This window comes from Pygocentrus nattereri, chromosome 18 (genome assembly GCF_015220715.1).
Source record: "Pygocentrus nattereri isolate fPygNat1 chromosome 18, fPygNat1.pri, whole genome shotgun sequence".
NCBI lineage: Eukaryota > Metazoa > Chordata > Actinopteri > Characiformes > Serrasalmidae > Pygocentrus > Pygocentrus nattereri.
The window spans coordinates 22,431,526-22,453,344 of NC_051228.1; the positions used below are offsets into that span (position 1 = coordinate 22,431,526).

Below are 21,819 nucleotides of genomic sequence, written 5' to 3' on the forward strand. Positions count from 1 at the left end.
TGTAGGTGTCATGCAAACTTCTGAACAGCACCCTATACTAGTTCACACTAGTAAAGCACATTTTCCTCACATTAAAATGGAATTGAGGAAAACATTACTAGTGAACATAAAACATAAATCATTCATTTCGAATCTTGAATACACACTATAATGAGAAATAATTGTTTTACTGGCAAAAAGACTTTCAATTCGATTGTATGTGTTTTATTTCAAAACTAATTTCTTATGTGAATTGTCTGTGGACGAAATACCTAACTGGCTTTCCGGATGTCCGCTGTTGGCCTTCTTGCAGCCGTGCTGTGGAGCCAAGCTACAGAGCTCTAAAGTCTAATGTGTGGGCCTGTCAGGAAGAAGATTTAGATCAGTTTAAAGAAGCTGGTTATTTAGCAAAAAAGTCACATCCTTAAAACCACATCCTTGGACAGCATCTAATACAAATGAAGTCATCCGTCAGCTGTGCTTTTTGATTGTTGTGTATTGTTTAGATGATTGTCATGTCAATTTATTCTTTTGTTTTATGTGCTGAGGACTACAATGGGAATAAGCTTTAGTGCTTTTATTGTTTGAATCATGGGTGATTTTAATGGCTGTATGGACGTTTAGTCCTGAAATAAACTCATTCACTCAATCAATCCATCAATCAGTCAATCAATCAACAGCTCGTGCTTGCAGATTGCGAACAGAGGCAGCTCGTGCTTCTAAGCAGACGGGGCTCGCGATGTTCCACTGCTGCTCTCCAGGACGGTGTCCACGGTCAGCACAGGGCCCTCCCGCCTGTGTGAGTGATCAGCCTATAATGCACCATCAGGAGCATAGTCGCGTGCGCTGATTGATGGTTAGTGATTGATGGCGTGACGGTAGTTTCACAGCGCGAGGAGCTCCTTTTCCTTCAGCCGCTCGTGCCGGAGGAGCGTGCGTGCGCTGGGGTGGAGGTGGAGTTTCACACACACTCTCGGAGCTTCTCTCTCAAGCGCGCGCGCGCGCGCACCCCCCTCACACCAACGCGCGAGGATGCAGCCTCGAGTCAGCGCTGCGCGGTAGCGGCTCCCAGCTGGACGCGAACTAACGATCAAAACACTAACTGACGATAATAATAATAATAATCGTGACGTAAGCCGTTTGACTGCCAACTTTTTCCGTCTCTTTTTCGCGTGGCTTTCTTTTTTTTTTCTGGATCTCCTGCCAGATGGTCGCCATGGTCCGCGGTGCGTGCGGGACTGGACCGAGCAGCGAGGGGTCAGCAGCAGCAGCAGCTCGGCGGTGGCAGCGCGCGGAAAGAGGCGAGCTGCACACGTAAAAGCGAAGAGAGAGAGGGAGAAAAAAACATCAGTGAAACCCTGAGAGACCGTTACCAAAGCAGTGACCAGCAGTGAGTGACCGGGCCAGCCAGGGACCTAACATCTTGGAGAATGGGTGAGTTGACCAGCTTCAATTTGCACGAGCGTAGAAGTTGGAGGGGAGAAAGCAGCGTTCAGCTATGGCGAAAGTGCTTGATTATGCATTTGCACGTAGGAAACGCGCGCGCGCACGCACACACACACACACACACACACACACAAAAGCAAGAGTGGCAAAGGAGCCAGTGCATCCTGGTGGTGCATGGTGCAATCATTGCATTGCTGTCCCAAACCCTTGGAGGAGAACGACAGGCTCTCTGAAGCTCAGGTGTGGGTGGCAGGAAATTTAAGGTTTGTAGACTGATATTTTCTTGCTTTCGTGGGCAAAGAATTCTTATTTTATGCAGATACTAAACCTTACTGATCTACAAAATGTGCAAAAACGCTCCGTCTCCGTATATTGTCCTCATTTGCAGTATTTTCTCAATTGTTGCAAGGTGCAGTGCTATTCTATTCTAGTCCATATGTTGGAGAAATATGGCCTGTGCACTCCCACACAGTATGAGAAGGCATAGGAAAGAGTTCATAATCACAGTTCGTGTGATCAACTCTCCTGTCATGAGGCAGCTAAGCGCCCTGGCAAGCTGCACCCAATTACTGCTCACTCCACTGTTCCAGTCCATCTGTGGTGGTGCCTACCTACAGGGCTTCAGGCTCTAATCTACACGTCTAACTTAGTTGTGCAAGGAAATCAACGCTGCGGCTTCACCCCATGGCAGGCTGTTGATGGTCACTCAGGCTTCCCCTTGGTTCGTGTGCCACATGGGCCTCTGCAACCTTAGGTAATTGCACATTGGCCGCGCCAATTATTGGCAGGTAGACCAAGTGCCAGGTCTAAATTTCATGCAAGGTTTTGCTGCCCAAGCACTTTCTAACATGCTGTCAGAGATAAATGTGCCTCAGTGTGAAGCCTCCCTCCCTGGCTGTTGCCGCTTAGTCCCTTTGTCCGGTCAATACCACTTTAGCCTTATAGGGTGGCAGGTTGGATTTTGTGTGGCTGATAGGCTTGGATCCATGTTTTTGGATCCCAGCATTGAGCCTACCAGGAGGAATCTGATGGGTTGAAGCTGCTGCACCTGAGAATCTCAGAGGAGATACACTCTTAAAAATGAAAAAGGTTGATTGGAGCAGTGCCATGTTTTAGTTTTTCTTTCATTGGATGGATCATTGAAGAAGTATTTTAGTTAATAAGCGAGGGTGAAGAACCTTTTCGGAGCTCTAAGAACCTCCATATAATGTGTATGCCGGTAGACTGAAGGATTGTGTGCACTGGTAGTTTTAGACTTTTCTTATTGCAAATATAACATCTGGATAAAACTACTGAGCTTAAGCTAAGAGTCTTAGAAGAGAAACACTCTTATAAATAAAGGTGCCAAAAAGGATTTGTTGGAGTAATGCTGTAGAAGAACCACTTTTGATTCTCTCAAACCTTTCAATTGATGGTTTTCCAAAGAACCCCAAATTGCGAGACTCCTCAATTGAAAGTGTCATCTATAAATGTGAGAAATGTTTTTTTTGTTTGTTTTTTTTTTTTTTTTTAAGTTTAAAAGTTTAAGGAACCTCCACAGCAAGTGGATGGACATGCTAACAGTTTTGGACACGTTTTCTTGTAGCAATGAGCATTTGAACCTGTAGCATCAAAGAGTCTTATAAGATGATGCTCCTCTTAAAATAAAAGTGTTAAAAAAAGTTTCTTTTGAGCAGTGCCATAGAACAGGCGTATCCAAAGTCCGACTCTATGGCCAAATGTGGCCTGTGGACAGATTTTAATGGGTCCCTGGTTTCTGTTTAAGAGTGTGTTATAATTGGTCCGCCAGCCAATACTTTGCAGATTTTCCTTTTACCTGATGGTGGCAGTATTGCCCTAAATTTACAGTGTAATGCACTGCACTGTGGTAATAAAGTTAGCTACATTTAAAGCACCTTTCTTTAATGACTAGATATTCAGTCAAGACTAGAGCACAAACATATCACTGAGATTCAGCTTTTTCAGCCAGATGAAAATGTAATTACTTTTATATCACGAGCCAAAGCAAACGTGTGTGCTTAGTATGTCAAAACACTGTAATGAATGTCATACAGTAGACATGAAACAAATCATGGACATTACAGGACAGGGCAGAGAAACTAGCAACTAACAATATTGACCCTTTAAGGTTGAACAAAAACCATTTAATCTGCTCTTCTTGTTTAATTAAGTGGTTTCTGAATGAACTTGCTGCATTTATTTGATATGTGAAGAACATCTGACAATGATGGTCTCACAAATTATATCGTTAATATGTAGACACTTGAATAGAAGTATGCTATGCAATGTTTACCAGCCCAAGTTGCTCTGAGTAGTCCATAAGAGAAGCCTGGAGTATCTTTTATGCAGTGATAGGAAACGCAGTAGCTCACAGAAAGCTCAGATGTTATGCACTGATATTTTGAAAGCATAGTATTTTGAATCATTTGTGAATAATATTTCAGCCCTCAGGTATTTTGACTTAATACATTTTAGCCCTTTTTGAAAAAAGCCCATGTTTTCTTACATGAATGAATATATCAACAGAACAGTTGGTGGGCTGATGGTTCTCTAAAGAACAATAAGTGATTTGTGTAACCATTTAAAAGTTTTAAGAACCTCTATATAATGTAAAGGTCAATGTCCCTTTAACCTTGTGCTGCAGCAGGCTAAAGAACTTTTGTGGTTAAATGCCTCTTAATTTAAGCAATCCTGATGACTGAAAATATAGTTTTGACTCACTGAAAAAAGTAGCATTAAGGCTCCTACAGTCTACATTAATAGTCACAGATCCATCTTATTCTTAAGCAATGAGCATATCAGGAGGAAACGATGGTGCTGAAGCTGTAGCAGCTTAGAGTCTTAGAAAATAAAGGTGACAGAAAGGGTTCCTTGGAGCAAAGCCATAGAAGAAACACTTTTGGGTTCCTCATGAGACCTTCAATAGATGCCTCATTAAAGAACCTTTCCTGGTAAATGTGCAAGGGTCAAGAATCTTTTTAAGTTTAAAGAACCTCCGGCACTATTAGGCTTGTAGGACAGTATGACAGGATTGTAGGCACTGATAAATCTGGACCCAAAATGAAGATACCAGAAAGGGAGGGTTTTTTGGAGCGATGCCATATAGAAGAACCTTTCTTTTGGTCTGCTTAGGAACCATTCAGTGAATGATTCTTTAAAGAACTATTTTTGTTCATGAGAATGTGCAAATGTGAGGAACCTTTCCAGCTCTTCAGAAACCCACTGGCACATCCAGACTTCCATTCCTTACTCTGGTAACTTTAGAATTAGGCAGCCAATTTGCATTTTTTCCATGTAATCACTGAATATTACTTCTTAGAATTTAGTGAGCCTGAGATTTTGAAAGGTTTTTGCTAAAGGATTTTCATACACCTTTAAGAAGTGGGTTCTTCAAGGTTTTTTTTTTTAGTAAAGGCAATGGTTGCCTTTAAATATAGGGAAGCATGACAGCTTAAAGAACTATTTGAATATATAAAATGTTCTTTGCGTAGCAAATGGTTCATCTATATGATGGAAATAAATCTGTATATGGACTTCCTATATATATTCCTATATATATTCCTATATATGGAGGTTCCTATAAAGTTCTTGTCTCGAACGTACAGTTTCACACTTGTGTAAAAAGTGTTCTATATAGTTCCAAAAAGAATTGTGCTGTTTTCACAAATCATTGTAATTGCAGTGTTTTATAGAACGCTTTTTGCAAAAGATGAAGTCAAGAACCATTTAAGAAGCTTTGTTTTTAAAAATTTCTCTCTACATTATGAAACTGCAACATTCAGTTCTCAAACTAATCTAGCATGTGGCTCTAATATAAATGCTCTTGAAGACGTTGATTAGCTGGATCTGATGCGGCAGATTACAGTTGCAAACAGACTGCTGCAGAATTTCTCCTGGAGCTGGTTGGAGATACAGAAGCTGATTTAGAGTAATTAGGTGCTGTCTCCTTCTCTAAATCCACTGGTGAAGTGACAGCCTTAGGAAGCTAGAGGTACACTATCACTGAAGAACTATCATTATCGGTAGTGCAAAGTTTTATTTCTTCTCCGACAACTTTGTGAAACTGGAAATACCGTTATTGCATTAATATTGTCCAACTTTAGCTTAGTCACTTTAATTGGAATAGAGTGCCCAGTGACTTAAATGGAAAAAAACAGAACTGAACCAAATGTATTAGTTTGTATTTAAGAGTGAAAAAAGTGTCAAGTGACGTTTAAGGTGAACACAATAAAACGGTATTAGGGAACACCACGAAGTTGCTGGCGCAAAATACTTTACCAAGTACTAGATTAAAAGAAATAAAATAAATGCAAATAAACTAAATTAATCAAGTAGGTGCATGATGCTCTTGCGTTAATGTTTTTTAAAGTGCAATAATGATATCTTCATCATTATTTTTGCTAATAAATTTATGAATAATAGGCAAAACAATGGACCCACATAATGGGAAAGTGGTGAAATGTTTTTTCCCCCACTTTTTCAAACAAAATAGTTTGCTATAGTATATAAGCATTGCTCAAATTTAAACACACACTGTTCACTCCCCAGTCCATACAGTCTATATGTGGAAACAGCTAGAAAAACAGACCCATTTTGAATGAATTGTTTCTGTGATGTCACAAAAAACCACATTTACATACTTCCACCTGCTCAGCCTTACAGCTGTTTTAGCCCCACCCACTCATGCTGAAGTTCTAAGTGGTGTTTCAGCCCAAAATGCTTTTTGATTAAGGCACAATACAGGACAGCCGATCAGAAGAGAGCTCAAAGCTACAGTAACACATTTTAATACAAAGATTTAAAGAGAGGTTGGAAAGTAGTTGTGGACAAATAAGGTATGATAAAACCATACTAACATCATATTAGACACTCGTAGGAAAAAATAAAATCCAGGAAAAATACAGGATATAGGCCCTTAAAATAAATAAATGAACTAAAAAATATACAAAGGGCTCCTGGTAGTTCAGAGACCTTAAACGATGGCTTATACCATACAGTAGAAATGGCCCTGAATTAGGTCAGAAGCTGTGGTACTAAAACCTCCAATAGCCGGAATATGAATTTTACTGCATTCCTGCATGGATAGCTCTACTCACATAATTCCCTCTGAATAGCATAAGAAACATCAACTGTTACATCATGTTCAGCTAAGTTCATTTCACTTACCATTTATATAAAATGTAATGTTTTCTACATTCCACTGTGATGTCTGATAAGCACTACAGCTGACAGAATTGGAAAGTTATTTTACTAGATCCACAGACAACAGTATTTCATTTCAGGCCTTTTAAAAAGTACCCATTGGGCTGATTCAGTCATTTCAAAGCACCCTAAAATTTCAGTGTAATTAATAGATTAGATTCTGGAAATAAATACGGTTGGACCGTGAATAGTAGTCCATTATGAAAGGAACAAGGAGAAAGACAGGAGAACAATGAAAGGGTTGTTTAGGGTATAACGTTGGCTACATGCATCTAGACTTCCATTACCCGAGACTTCATAAGAATGCCATGTACAGTTTGCTCCATGTGGTCCAGATGATATATCTATAATTTGTTTCTTCATAAAGAAATCATCAAAAGAACATATTTCATCAGCTATATGCTGGATTATTTATGATGGCTCTTCTGTCCCCTCCTCATAGGTTGTTGCTAAGAGTCATTAGTATAATTTAGTAAGCCTGAGTGCTTTAGAGAAGCTGTGATCTGAAGCCAAACCTCCTTTGCTTTAAGTTCAAACTCTAAATGATCTCTGATTTGCTTTAAGCATGTTTTAAAAATCCAGATCAAAGTGGGATTATTTCAAACCATGCTTTAAGATTGTTCGTTTATCTAGATTTATCACCGACAGTGTAGGATTTAGACTCGGTCTCTGCTTAAGATGATTGCTCGCTGATGCTGAAGTTGTTGCTTAATTTCTAAATCCATTTAACTTTTCACAGTACAGTGCCACAACCTTGATATCTTAATACAACATCATGCCATGGCTTACTTTAAAGCAGACTTCAGCATGAGAAAAGAAGTATGTGTAGAATGTTACTTGAGCGATAACAGCTAATGGATCACTGAACACTGTCATGTCCTGCATACCATGCTCATCTTCTGATCTGAATAGGCAGAAGCAGGGTGGGTATGCCTCTGGGCCTAGCAGTCAATGCAGCTGTTTATTATATTGGAGTCAGGCAGACATTTTATTCATACTAACAAAATGCAATAACCGTATTCTGATCACTTGAACTAGATTGCAAAATGCAATGCAGCATGGTTCCATAACATGAGCTAAACTGGATCATACCAAACTAAAACTGTGATAATGTGAGCTAAGCTAATGATACAGGACCAGCATTGTGGCAAGCTGAGCTAAGCTGAACGACAGCACAAACATTGCAATAATTAGGGCTGAGCTAAATGGTACAAGGCTAATGCTGTGATAATTTGAGCTAAGCTAAACGGCACAGTATCAGTCTTATGCTTTTTGGGATAAATTAGTATTAGTATTCTGATCATTCAAACTAAGCTAAATGATACACTTACCAGTATTGTGATAATGTATACTAAGTTCAGGGATACCAGCGCCAATGCTGTGATAAAAATGAGCCAAACTGAATGATACAGTAGTAGCATTGTGTTACTTGGCAGTGATCTGAACAAAACAGTATAAGTAATGTGATAATTTATGAGCCAAGCTCAAGGATACAGTCTCAATATTGCACTAATTTGAATTGAAATATATTAGTACCTGTGTTGTAACAGTTTGAGCAAATCTGAATGTTGTAGTATCAATGTGATCATTTGAGCTTTGGTGAATTATACAGTGCCGATGTTGTGATCATTTCAGCTTACCTGAATTATACAGTACAAGGGCTGCGATATTTGAATGCAAGCTAAATGATACAGCACAAGCGTTGTGATAATTGGATAATACCGTACCAGTTTTATGACCATTTACACTAAGGTGAATGATACAGAATGACTGTTATGACAGTTTAAGCTAAATTAAATTATACAGTACCACAGCGGTGGTAATGTGAGATAAGATGAATAATACAGCAAGAATGGTATGATAATTTGAGCTAAAATGCATTATACACTACCAAAGTTGTGGTAATGTGAGGTAAGATGACTGATACAGTATGAAGGTTGTGTTCATTTGAGCCAAGCTAATACAACCAGCTTTGTGGTAGCTGGAAGCCAGCTAAAGAATGCAGCATTGACGTTGTAATAATATGAACTAATATGAGGAGTGTAGTGCCAGTATGATCATTTGAGCTGAGCCACACAACACAATACCAAGATAATGATAACTTGAGCTAAGATTAATTATAAAGCACCAGCATACTGATCATTTGAGCTAAGCTGAATGATACAATGTCACCACCATGAACGCTTGAGCTCGGCTGTCAGAGTTTTCTGTTCTAACAGAGTCACCGAGCATGACTGCCAAACGACATAGTACAAAAGCTCCACTCGCGACGTGCGGGATGCAAACTGCCTCTCTGCGCTCGCCAAGACAAAATAGCTCTCTGCTCTGCGTTTCATAAGCACTCGCATATTCCTTAATTGATGTTTTTTTTTCTGTTCTTGCTCACTTGAGAGGGTCTTTTTCCGTTCACAGTGTTATACAAAACACTAGCGAAAATCCAAACCTCTTATGATGATGTGGCAGTAATGGTGAATAATTAAGATTGGCCGTATTTGCCTACCTTTAGTGCAGTCCTAATTGAACTTTGCAGCACTCCAAATTAACCTTTCTTCTCTCTGATTCCTGGGTGTATTATAAAAGCCTGTTCCTGTGATACTCTACCAATTTATTCGTCACCTCTGACCACCTTTTGCTTGGAATATTTAATACACCTACCATATCCATACCTTCACACAGCTCATATTTAGCACCGCCATTCTGTCATAAATTATATTTTTAACACAAATCCCTCATCCTCCATTCTTTTGAGCCACAATTACAACACTCTGTTCCAGTACAAATGTGCATGGAATGATGACTTTTAAGTGGGCAGGAGGTTCCTCATTTCAATATTGCAATTTCAGTGCAGCCACATAATTTATGAGCTGTGATGGCAGTCTTGCATGGGTATTATGGCTGTGCATCACGGAGCTCAACAGCATATTTCACTGTAAGTGCGCCAGCTTACAAGCACTGATACCGTACTGAAGCCAGTTTGCTCGAAATTCTGCTCTGGAGAGGAAGCAATTTTAGTGGAACTGGTAAAACGCAGTTAATTAAGGAGAGTTTGCAAGATAACAACACCAGGCTTGTTTTGAAGACGACAGCGCTGTTTGGATGCAGACATCACTTTTAATTGTTTTAGAATTGACTGTGTGGAAGGGGTTTTTTTTTTTGTTTTTTTTTTTCATATGTGTGTGAACAATTCTTGTGCTGTTTTATAAACACAATGATGCCACTGGGACTTAGGCAAATCTCTGAAATCTGAGATCATGTTGCTTCATACTCTGTTGAATCTTTTAAAGTTTTTGTACCCCGTAGGCTAGAGTGTGATATCTCATGAACAGCCATCATCATTAGGTTCAAAGTTTGCCAAACACTTGACGTCTGTGTTTGTGCTGTCTATAGGATTTATAATGTGGGCTGATAAGCAGTGGCAGATAGAGAACATTTTGTCTGGGATGTTAAAACAAAATATGTATGGGGTGGCCACAACATAGCAAGACTAGTCAACCTGAAATCAAAATGGACCTTTTTTACCTTCTTAGTTCAGGTCCTTTGTAGGGTTCAGTGGTATCCACTTTCATGCCTTCGTGTTACAGCGGTATACAGTATTACTGGGGATAAAAGTTTTCTGTCCCATGTTAGCCTACATTTCAAAATTTTAAATATTTGAAAGGTTTACACCAAATAAGTGAACACAGTGCACAATTTTTAAGCCACCATTCAATAAATGTCAAACCAAGTAATAACAATATGCTAAATGTTAAACAGTGCTGCTAACCAGGAGAGACTGGTTATTCAGAATTAGCTTAGCTCACATGATAACAGCTCTGCTCACCACAGAACATATCTGATTCTGGCTAACTAAAGCGCCGACACATATTTAGATGATAATGATTCAAATCTGAGGGAGTGAAGTCGAGTAACTAGCACTGAAGGGACAGAACGATTCAATTAAAGCCGTTCAGTGGTGTCTGGATCTGTAGCCTGATCTGCTAAATTAACACTAGCTCAGCAAGCAGGCTATAGGCACAACAGGAACCCTGTTCCCTGCTGAAGAAACAAGCATAGACCACTATGAATTCCATGCTAATTTAAGTTGCTGAGAAGACTGCTTAAGACTGCTGTAGAAAACTGAAAACTGATAAAATAGAAATGATTGTTTTTAGGTGACAATATGCTGGTATTGCATATTTATCCCATCGCTTCTGACCAGCATACCAGCATGCCAACACGACATATCGACGCTGTCCAATGAAAAACATCTATCTCCATTTTTTTGTGATTGTCACTTTTCTGCATCATTTGAGCTTGTAACGGGGAGCGAGGAGGGGGACGCACATGCTGAGATAAGCGAGATTTATTATAAACTAATCCAGGGTCATAGTCGTAACAGTCCAGGGTCATAGAGCCAACACGGATTGATCGGGGGGCAGACGTGACAGACAAACCGGAATCGAAAAGAACAAGCAGAGCAGAACAGAACATCCAGTACAACAGATAACATCCAAACACAGACATTCAAACAGTACAAATCAAACAAAAGACCAGTACTAGACTAACAAAAACACAGGGCTTAAATACAAGAGGGCTAACGAGGGTTCACAAGACACAGGTGGAAACACAGGTGAGAATAATCAGGGGAGGAGTCACCAAAACAAGGGGCTGGACTAGGAAACCAAAACAAGTGCATATGAAAGATCAAAACACAACACAAACACATGGACAGGACTGGGAGGGGCCAATCGTGACAGAGTTCAACAGATGTCCTTTACATTGTCCTTTATCTTTCGATGATTAGAGCAACAGAAATGCTCCAAAATTGCTTAGAATAAAATAGCTTTCCATCAACTTATATTGAAAGTAAAGAACATTTTTGCCCTCTCCTCTAAAGTTACTATTTTGGAAATGTTTTTCTTTGGACAGTGATGATATGCTGCTTTGCTGTGACTAACACCATGCTAGACTTACTTACTGGTTTTCCTATCAGGGTGGTGCTCTGCTGAGACCAGTGTAGATGATGTCTGAGAGAGAAAAAACAGAGTGACTGGTGTTCAAGTGACAGAAATCTAAAATTGAACCTGTTCTGTGTTTTTTTTTAACTGCAGCATTTTGGCTAAGCTAACGAGAGCTATGTTAGCAGGCCAAATGTGCCACACATAACAGCACAGGCTTGGTTCCAGCTAACTGATGCTAAAATGGTGTTCGTTTAGAGGATATCTGCGAGCGCAAAGTTGAGTGACTGGTGTTAGAGTGTAGATTGAGCATGTTCTGTGGTAAGTGTAGCTTTTGGCCATCACTGAGCTGCTATCATGCATAGTTTTTCTGAGGTTTTTCCTGGGTCTAATTTTTCCCCTCTTTCTATTAGTGACCACCATCTATTAGTGAGCTCTCACAAAACAAATCAGTGACTCCTCTAGAGGATAAATCAGTTGAATGTGTTCATTTGGCTGTTCAGATGTGGAATAGCTCAACTAAAGGATTGAGCTACATTTAGTTTCGCCAGACTGAGGTCCGTGAAAAATAAAAAAAACCTATCACACCTAGAGTGGCCAATCAAATTTCACCCCTGCCTACAAGCCAATAATAACCAAGAAGGTGAACGCGACAAGCTGGTATATCGTGGCTGCCATGTCTTTATGGAGCTGTATCAACAGTGTAGAAACAGAAGGACGTATCCAATAAACCGCTGACCTCTCATGTATCCACTTCTGGCCTTGAGTCTATAAAACCAAACTGGCAAAATAACTGAAATCGTGTAGTGCTCTAAACAGAAGTCCCTATCAGGGCTAACAAGTGCTTCACACCTACTGAAGGACAATAGAAGTATTTTCAAGGACTCTGAACCACTTAATGGTTACAGAACAGCAACAGCTCCTCTTAAACCAGAAGATAATCCATCCAGCCCCAGCTGCCTTTTTTACTGAAGATGCTGTATGCAGATGCAGCAAAAAATGACATGAGCATGGAAGAGAGAAAGTGCAAGTGATTGGGAACCTTCTACCACTGCTTAGAGATTTGGCACTTTCTTGTACTTGTTATGTAAGAGTTGGTCAAAAAGCCATTTCCAAAGGGGCAGTAAGAAACTGTGCTGCTCAGTAATGTAGGTATCACTGTGACAAAGCACTAAAGCATTTGTTGCACTACAGTGTTCAGACGCACAATTAATGCATTTGTTTTAGGATGCAAAATCTTCTTGCATCCTCATGAACAAAAGATGCAAGTGTAAGTAGAACCTGGTAAGTCTGGACGATCCAGCACTTATTAATATGAAAAACACTGGGCTTATTCCTTCATCATACACTTATACAGCTTGTTAGGTGGGTGAATTAACTGCGTAAAAAGGCAGAAAACAGTAATCTTGAAGCGAAATGACTGAGTGCTTTTCATTTCATGAAGCAAATTTTGTACATATGAATACATTTCAGTTTCTGTACAAATTCCATGTAGACATTCTTTTATGAAATTATACGAGAATTTAATTTTGTTGAATACATTCCTGCAGGTTCTATTTGCGGCCGTTCCCGCCTCTGCCATTCTCTGGCCTCTGCTTCAGCAGAGGCACCGTAGCATTCAAATGAAATATCAACTTGTCAGCATGCCAAAAGAGACGACAGCTGGTTGAGGCTGCCAACATCCTTGCAGTTTTCTGAAAGGGGGCTGCCACAGTCTTAGAGGGTTTCAAACGAGTGGCTTTAAAATGAACTAACCTTGGATGAGATGTGCTCCATGTTCCGTCAGTGGTGGACAGGCTGGGCAGTTATTAGCTGCATGTACACAGCAACCTCCCACAGCAACAAATGTCACTCATCTAGGAGTGAGTAATGTGTTATGTTATCATTATTGTGATAAACTGTCAAGATATACTTTTGTGAAAATCATCTGTAGTTCTAGAACACTAAACAGCTGGATAGATCCTAAAAATACAGATTTTGACCAATTACAGATAATCTGTAATAGCAACCAGTATATAGTAACTATACAAACTGCATAGTAACAAATATATGATTGGATATCTGATCATGCTAATTTATGTTTGCTAATTAACTGTTTGCTAAATATTGATTGGCACATATTTCAGCCAATCATAACGGTCTCCTAAATGCTGTTTCCTCTGTCAAGTGAAGGAAAACTTAGACAAATCTCATCAGAACAAACTTGCAGTACAGTAAATTAGTCAGAATTACTGGGCTAAGAATTGTTGGAAAGGTGTTACTGAGGAATGTATAATGCCTGACACAAGTTATCCTGATCATCTGGAGCGGAAGGCTGACAAAGGTTTGGTTTAAACTAAAGCTAAACAGTATGATTTTTGGATTTGCTTACATTCTTTTAATATTGTGCCTACAGCTAAACAGGGCTACATTACATAGGTTTTCTTAGCTTCATTGTTAGCGTAACTGAGTTTTAGGATTATCTCATTCAAAGGGTCGTTCAAACCTTCTGCTTATTAGCCATGAAAATGTACCATTTTACCATTCGGTGAGTGAACTACATGTTTGTTTATTATAAATATAATTTCTAGAATTATGCTACTGTGTTATTCTTCATGCTACTGAACATTTTAATCTGTTAGCACAAATATTAAAGATGCTACAAAGCTACCAATTATTAGATTTTTACATTATTAATAAACATGAAATTTCAAAAGTGTCATTATGCTCATAACTTTTCATTGTTAAATCATAATTAAGTCATAATTATTACATAAGTGCCTTATAGTGATTTATGCTGAATGCATAAATGTTCCACAGTTTCACTATTATATGGAGTAGGAATTGGTTTTAATGAAATATGAGTCTTACAAAAACCTCAGGCTTCCAATTTAATAGTTGCATACAGTGAACAAAAAGACAATTAAATTGTTAAATGCAGTTATTTAAATGACAGTCATCAGCTACAAATCCATGATCATGACATCAGTACTTAATGAACATTGACCAACTGCATATTTCATTGCAAAGAGCATAATTAGTCCTGTTATGTTATATTTTCACCATGTTGCCCACCCACAGCTCCAACTGAAGAAAATCTGCAGTGAAATAGTTGTGTGCTGCCATTGTGAAGTAGGATATTATTTATTCACTCAACCTCTGAGTCATACAGGACCATGCGAAGCCAGAGTCTTTGTCTATAGGGAACTTTCTAAATTTATTTTCACTATTCAGCCTGAATTGCCTCCATCATTAAGTTTAACAAGATGGGGGCGTCAGGGTCAGCAGGCAATCAGTGCCTCTTGGCACAATATATTTAACCATTTGAATTCACCCTTTTTTGCACGAGGTGATAACTTACCTGTGGGGTGTTATGTAATTAGAGTATAATGCAGAACGCTTTTCTGTGGAGGTGCATGTTTATATTTATATAACACATATGTACAGTTGTTTCAATATAATAGGGGAAAAAAAATAAAGCGTTAATATTTTTATGCTTTCTCCAATATGATCAACTCAGCAAAAAATAGAAACTAAAATTGCTAGATTTTTTTTTAACCTTTCAATGATGTGTTGAGTGAAAATCAACAAAGAATGTCATTTAACTGGGGTGCTCAAACTTTTGCACATGGCGGTTGTCCAGTAGTAGCAGTAGCCTAGGTTACTTTGCAGGTACAGTCAAAGAATCTGTGTTGTTTGTGTGCGTCGACTGTACAGATTCATATTTCTATTTGTGTGCTGGTAGAGACTGAACAGATTTGTTTTGCTGAATTTTTGATCCCTGTTTTGATTCATTCAAGCCTCCATGAAATCTGTCGCCATGGTCGGCCTGCTTGTCTTGAGTTTGCCACAGTGCGGCCCTGGCCCTTTTACTTCAGTCACATCACTCTGACCAATGTGCATGCTTTTTGATCAGTGAGGAAGATCACGTTCCTGACGGATTAGCAGTCAGGTTTAACAACCGCTAACAGTCGACGTGGCAATTTTCAACTTGGAGTGACGTCTTCTAGCCATTTGTTTTCATTTTAAATGCTCTCCGAGGACATGTAATAGCCGCTGTAATGGTTTTCATTGCCACATGTTCGAATAGAGATATATATATAGAATAGCTACATGCTAATTGTGATGGCCTTGGATGATATCTGATTAGCGTTGATACAGAATTAGTCTCCATAACTCGTGAGCCCGTATGAAATGCATTAGAAGGGGCGGCAGGGCATTATGAGATTATGAGGATGGCGGCAATCTCTCACTCTGCCTCTTACAGAAATTTGCTAACAGCACCACTGGGACCATAGTTTAGGCAAAACTGATGACTGTGTAATTTGCAACGTATGCTTGGACGACTCCTGCCCTTCTCTCTTAGTGTCTGCTAAGGCTGTAGAGACATACAGTGCAACTTACATGGGTCTTAAACTGCAGGGTTTTGCTGTACTGTCTATGATCATTCAAAAGTAATTTCTGCTTTTCTTTTCAGCATTGCTGGATGCCAGCCCCCAATAAAACAAATTGCCCACTTTACTTCATCCTTTTTTGGCATGAATTGCCCAGTATGAGGCAAACTATAGTAGCTATTAAGTTGATGTAATGGCCCAAAAAGACACAATAGGTTGACAGAATGCTTCGGCACCATTCACTTTTTGTGGAAAAGACTGGCAGTGTCTTATTGATGGTACGAAAGAATTTTAAGGCATCTGTGCTAATTAATTCTCTAGAATATTAAGGTGCCTTTTAAACCACTTAGCAATCACACATTAGTTAAATATGCACATTATGTTCTATAGTAATATAGGACATATTTAAATCTTGCACAAATTAAACATGTTGACAGCTTCATATGTTAATCACCAAGCACTTGGGATGAATCTAGTTTTCTTGCGTGTAGAAAACCCTGGACTTCTACCTGGCTAAGATACTGAGTCACACAGTGGCGCTGCACAGGACCAGTAAAAACTAGTAAAAATGAGATCTATGGAATTGTGGTAGATTGTCCGAGATACTAGAAATGCACTGCAGAACTGTCAGAGAAATCAGCTCCACAGACAGTTTCCTCCTGCACAGTTGGGGCTGTTACAGCAGTTCTGTATTATCTGTGTCACGTTAGCAACTAGATCTAAGTTTTCTGTGCCGGACAGCATGACACCTTAATTATAACACCTCCTAGAGAATGGCTCCTTTTTTTAACCCACCAAGAAATATGATGTCTTTGTAGCTCCCAAAAAGTGAATACATGAAGGTTATAGATCAAAAGCGTTGCTATCAGAAGAAGAAAAGAAGAGGAATTGTCCACGGTTCAGCACTATTAATTCTGATCTAGTAGGCTTTTTGCTTGGCTCGAGATATATGTACGAGCCATATGCACCACTTTATTAGTGATTTGAAGTCAGTCTATAGACCATGATGTCACACTGAGAAATTATTTTATGACTATGCTTCTGGACAATACATATGCTTTATTTTAAAGGTCTTAGTTTGTATGCATATTAAAAACAAGGTAAGCTTTAGGTTTTCCTATAGAAGCATTCTGGCCTAGCATTTGTACTGTTATTTGTCATGCTGTGTAATATTCTGTAGCGTAGCATTGCATCCCTCAGCATCATCGGTTTGACAGAGTTCACAATTTGAAATAGTTTTCATTCATCAATGTTCTTTCACTACAATACCCTGCATTCATTACACAAATACATCATGAAACCATTGGGAATCCCCATGGTGTCAACCTGTCCCAACTGCTAGCCTAGATACTGATCCATAGGCTAATAAATGCTGTTAAGATAGTGGCAGTTTAACTCTTACTATGTCAAACAATATTGTAAAGAAAACAGTGACTCTGTCTTTGTTGGACACAAAATCAGAGGCAAATATTTACTCTTTCACTCAAAGAAAAAAAATGGCAAAGTTGAGTTAAAGTATCTAGATAACCAGGTACCTTGCTAACTGTAGCATTTAGCTTGTCGATCTCCTCATCTGACATTTAATTTGTGTCGTTTGTTTAATCCACTCTCTCCATTGTAATGATGATTGGAAGACAGTTGCTTTTCATCTTTCTTGTAACATTACCCATTTCCCTTACTTCTTAATTCACCAGCCATTAAAAAAAAATAAATAAATAAAGGTTTCAAATAGCATACCCAAAAATTTCCCAAAACAGTGGTAGTTTGTCAAAAGTTCCTCCCACTTTCAAGATGCATCATGAGAAGGTGGTTGTCTTAGTCTTTAAACTGGAAAACTGTGCTGTACGAGGTGAGTTAAGATGTTTACAACAGATATAGAGAGGTTTTTTAATTTTGGCTAGAGTGTTCCTTTATGGAATATTACCCCAAAATACTGACTTTGTTAATGAACAGTGAAAGCTAGTGGGTCCTGGTTAGCATAATAAAAAGAACATTCTCTTTGCTATCTCCTGGCCTGCTGTGTTCTTAAGGAAAAAGATCTGTGAACACTGCCGAACAACCCCTGCTATATTTCATGCATTATTAGTAATGTAAGCACCTTTTGTGTCAAGCTGTGATGTATGTTTGGTCTTAATATCATGCTGTTTTGTCTCCACAGGTGCTATGGTTTGTGCTACGAGATTAGCATGCCTCCTCCCTCTCCTTGTCTCCACTCTTCTGTTGCTCTGCTCTGGGGAGAAAACATGTCCCTACAACTGCCGCTGTGAGGGTAAAATCGTCCATTGCGATTCAGCGTCTTTCATGGATGTGCCAGAGAACATTTCAGTAACTTGCCAAGGTTTGTCCCTGCGCAACAATGACCTGCACACAATGCTCCCATACCAGTTTGCCCACCTTAACCAGCTCCTCTGGCTGTATCTGGATCACAATCAGATCTCATTTGTAGACAGTCGTGCTTTCCAGGGCATACGACGGCTTAAGGAGTTGATCCTGAGCACCAACAGGATTTCACAACTCCATAATTCCACCTTTCATGGAGTGCCTAATCTCCGCAGCCTGGACCTCTCCTACAACAAACTTCAGGAACTGCAACCGGGTCAGTTCCATGGTCTTCGCAAACTCCAGAATCTGCACCTACGCTCCAACGGGCTCACAACAATTCCTGTCCGGGCATTTATTGAGTGCAGAAGCTTGGAGTTTCTTGACCTAGGGTATAACCGACTACGTGTCCTCACACGCACTGCATTTCTGGGTTTGTCTAGGCTGATGGAGCTGCATCTGGAACACAATCAGTTCTCTCGGATCAACTTCTTTCTCTTTCCACGCCTCGCAAACCTGCGTGGTCTGTATCTCCAGTGGAATCGTATTCGGGCAGTGAACCAAGGCCTCCCATGGATTTGGTATACCCTGCAGAAGCTTGACCTGTCTGGCAATGAGATCCAGACTCTGGATCCTGTTGTATTTCAATGCCTACCAAACCTACAGGTTCTTAACTTGGAGTCTAACAAGTTAGCCAATGTATCTCATGAGACTGTAGCAGCCTGGATTTCCCTGACTACAATCAGCCTTGCAGGAAACATGTGGGACTGTGGGCCAGGCATTTGCCCTCTTGTTGCCTGGCTAAGGAATTTCCGAGGAACTAAAGATACAAGCATCATTTGCAGCAGCCCCAAAAATCTTCAAGGGGAAAAGGTTATGGAGGCAACAAGAAATTACATAGACTGTGAAGATTTCGAAATCATTCCACAAACACCATTTCCTCACCACACTCTGGAACCAACTATGGAAACTACTTCTGCACCACCCTTACCTCCCACTACTCCCCCACCACCCCTGCCTCCACCTGCCTCTGAGGCACCCATCCCACCACCCCTAGCTCAACCCCTTCCTCATCCTACTATCTACAACCTTGCTGAGACTCATCCTAGAAACAGCCCTCCACAGACACCTCCACCTTCCAACAGCCTGCTCGTCACTCCATCCCCAGAACAAGAGAACTTGGCATTCCATAAAGTTGTGGTGGGGGCTGTGGTGCTTTTCTTCTCAACATCACTCGTCTTGACAGTGATCTATGTGTCCTGCAGACGGTACCCTGGTGCCACCAGGTTGTTGCAACAGCGTTCAGTCATGGGACGAAAGCGCCGGAAAAAGAGTCCCGAGCCAGAGCAGAACCTGAGCTCCCAACTGCAGGAATATTACATGAGCTACAATCCTGCCGCCACACCAGAAGCCATGGATGTGCTGGCCAATGGGACTGGTACTTGCACCTGTACCATTTCCGGCTCCAGGGAATGCGAGGTATGACAATGTCAAAGGCAGCCTAAAATCAAATCAAATCAAAACAAATGAAACGGCTCTGGATTACAGAGGTAAAATATTTCATTGTGCATGCCATTCATTATAAGTAGATGGAGGATAAGCACCCTTGACTCCTTTGAGTAGTGTCTTAAATGGTTATGAATGGCCTAAGGCCTTTTTGCTTTCTAATCTAGGAATGCATTTGAAAATAAGATAGATTAGACTCAGATCCAGGAGTCAAGGGTTCCTTAACCAAATTCATTAAACTGCAGCATACTTTCATTCACTTTTCTTTGGTCTCATGAAATAACACACCTCATTATTTTTTTCTGTTTGTTCTACCACACTGAGTCACTTTACAGGCTTTGAATTGCTACCATAGTGTTCACTTGCAAAGCCCAGAGCACCGAGGCACTATCAAACATTTTATCTTTCACGATTATACATTATCTTGTTATGGCTGCCATCATTAGTAGTAATGACTGTGCCGCATATTGGCACTTTATATATTAAGTATATTTTCCTGCTGTTAAATCAGGGCTGGCTTTGTGTCATATTTCAGGCATTAACTTTATTTAGCTTGTCAGAGCTAAGCAAAAGTAGCATCAAAAGACTGAGGAGTGTTCATTTTCAAAATCACAGAGCATACTAATGTTGTATTGATCGGCAAGAACCATTAGAGAGGAAGGAAAATGGTCTCCTGCTCTCCACCCATAATGTGTTGTATTTAACAGGGGGACTGTTTCTCTCTGCCCATAACTGGTTTATTCAGCTCTTTTAGCTTCTTTTACAGGCTGCTGCACAGTTCCCCTTGTAGCAGTTTTAGAAGTCATGACCTTGTACAAGGCAATATGTTTTGCTAGGTGAAGAGATCATGAGGGTTTGGCCTACACAGAGGCTGTCAGTCAAACTAAACTCTCCTTGCAACAGTCTCAGATGAATGTTTTGAAGGCTGCTGGTTTTAAAGTGGTTATGCTAAATCTCATGACATGGCTGAGTGCAATCTCCCCACCAGGAAAAGGAGTCTATTTATACAAAATATCAGTAGTAATTGCTGTCAGCCTCATCCAGAAAATCTTAAGTAATGGTTTGACTCATGTTTTTGATGTGGTGAAGTATGTTTTGCACAGAGTTATGCCTTCTACCATTGGATTCACAACTGGTGTAGTTTTTGCAGAAAAAGGAGATTATTTACGCTTGAAAGAGGCTCTGCATTTTAAAGGAGAAGAAGAAAGGCACTCTGTTTATTTAGGTTGAGGAAAGCAAATATCAGAAGGGAAGAAATGCTGCTAAACTCTGTAAATGTTTGGTTTGGATAATGAAGATCACTTGCTTGATTTAATAAGGTAATGAAAGGGGAATAAATATCAAAAAGGAGCACAAATAAATGTCCTTTTAGCCTGTGCACAGTGAAATTAGGCACACAAATAAAAGCAAAACAAATATTGGTCTTCAAATTCGTACTTGTTGAATAAGTTTGCTGCTTAACTTTCTTTGCTGTCACATTTAACCTTTACTGGGGTTGTTTGAAATGTTATTCATTAAATACCTATTGGCTCTGAGCTATTCATTAAATTGCTTTGAACGCCAAAATTCCTACGACAGGGGGAACTGTTGCATGACTAATTCACTTGCGCTGTGTCATCGCCTCGTGCCTCTAATCCAGGGAGATCTCCTATGCTTAGAGGCCCTATACCGCTTGAGATGTAATTACATCTACCTTATGGACCTGCATATTTTAATAAGGCCAAAGGCATAACCACAAAGAAAAGACCTGAGACATAACTGCTAATGGTCCCTGTAAAAAACATCTATTTATTTGATGCGAAGTAACCACAGTAAGCGAGAGAAATCCAATTACCTTCGACCTGCAGTCATATACGACAAAGCACACAAATTTCATAATATCACATATCACTTCTTTTTCTCTACCCCTCCTCTGGTAGTTTCTAAGCGAAGGGAGTTTTTAATAATAGAGGAGCAAGCATCCGTTCTGGTTAGGCTGATGAAACTGCTGCGTTACTGTGCCCGGCGCTGCATCTTTCATTTCACCTCTGTGGGGTGGCAGCCGTCCCTGCAGACGC

General features: G+C 39.9%; 1 protein-coding gene across 3 annotated transcripts in view; it reads left to right on the forward strand.

Moving 5' to 3' along the window:
- The first annotated feature begins 779 nt into the window (after window positions 1–779).
- The window catches only part of lrrtm4l1 (leucine rich repeat transmembrane neuronal 4 like 1), a 58,007-nt gene continuing 36,967 nt past the window's right edge, over window positions 780–21,819 (forward strand). Inside the window, exons 1-2 of one of the 3 annotated variants that reach the window (XR_001858296.2) lie at window positions 780–1,413; window positions 18,096–19,806. Coding sequence is in view for 2 of the 3 variants with exons in the window: in XM_017708126.2 (XP_017563615.1) it covers window positions 1,410–1,413; window positions 18,096–19,735 (1,644 nt within the window). In the remaining variant the exon portion in view is untranslated. Of the gene's footprint in view, window positions 1,414–1,572; window positions 1,689–18,095; window positions 19,807–21,819 lie in introns of those variants that run through there. The other 2 variants (XM_017708126.2, XM_037547025.1) reach the window with 2 other exon arrangements.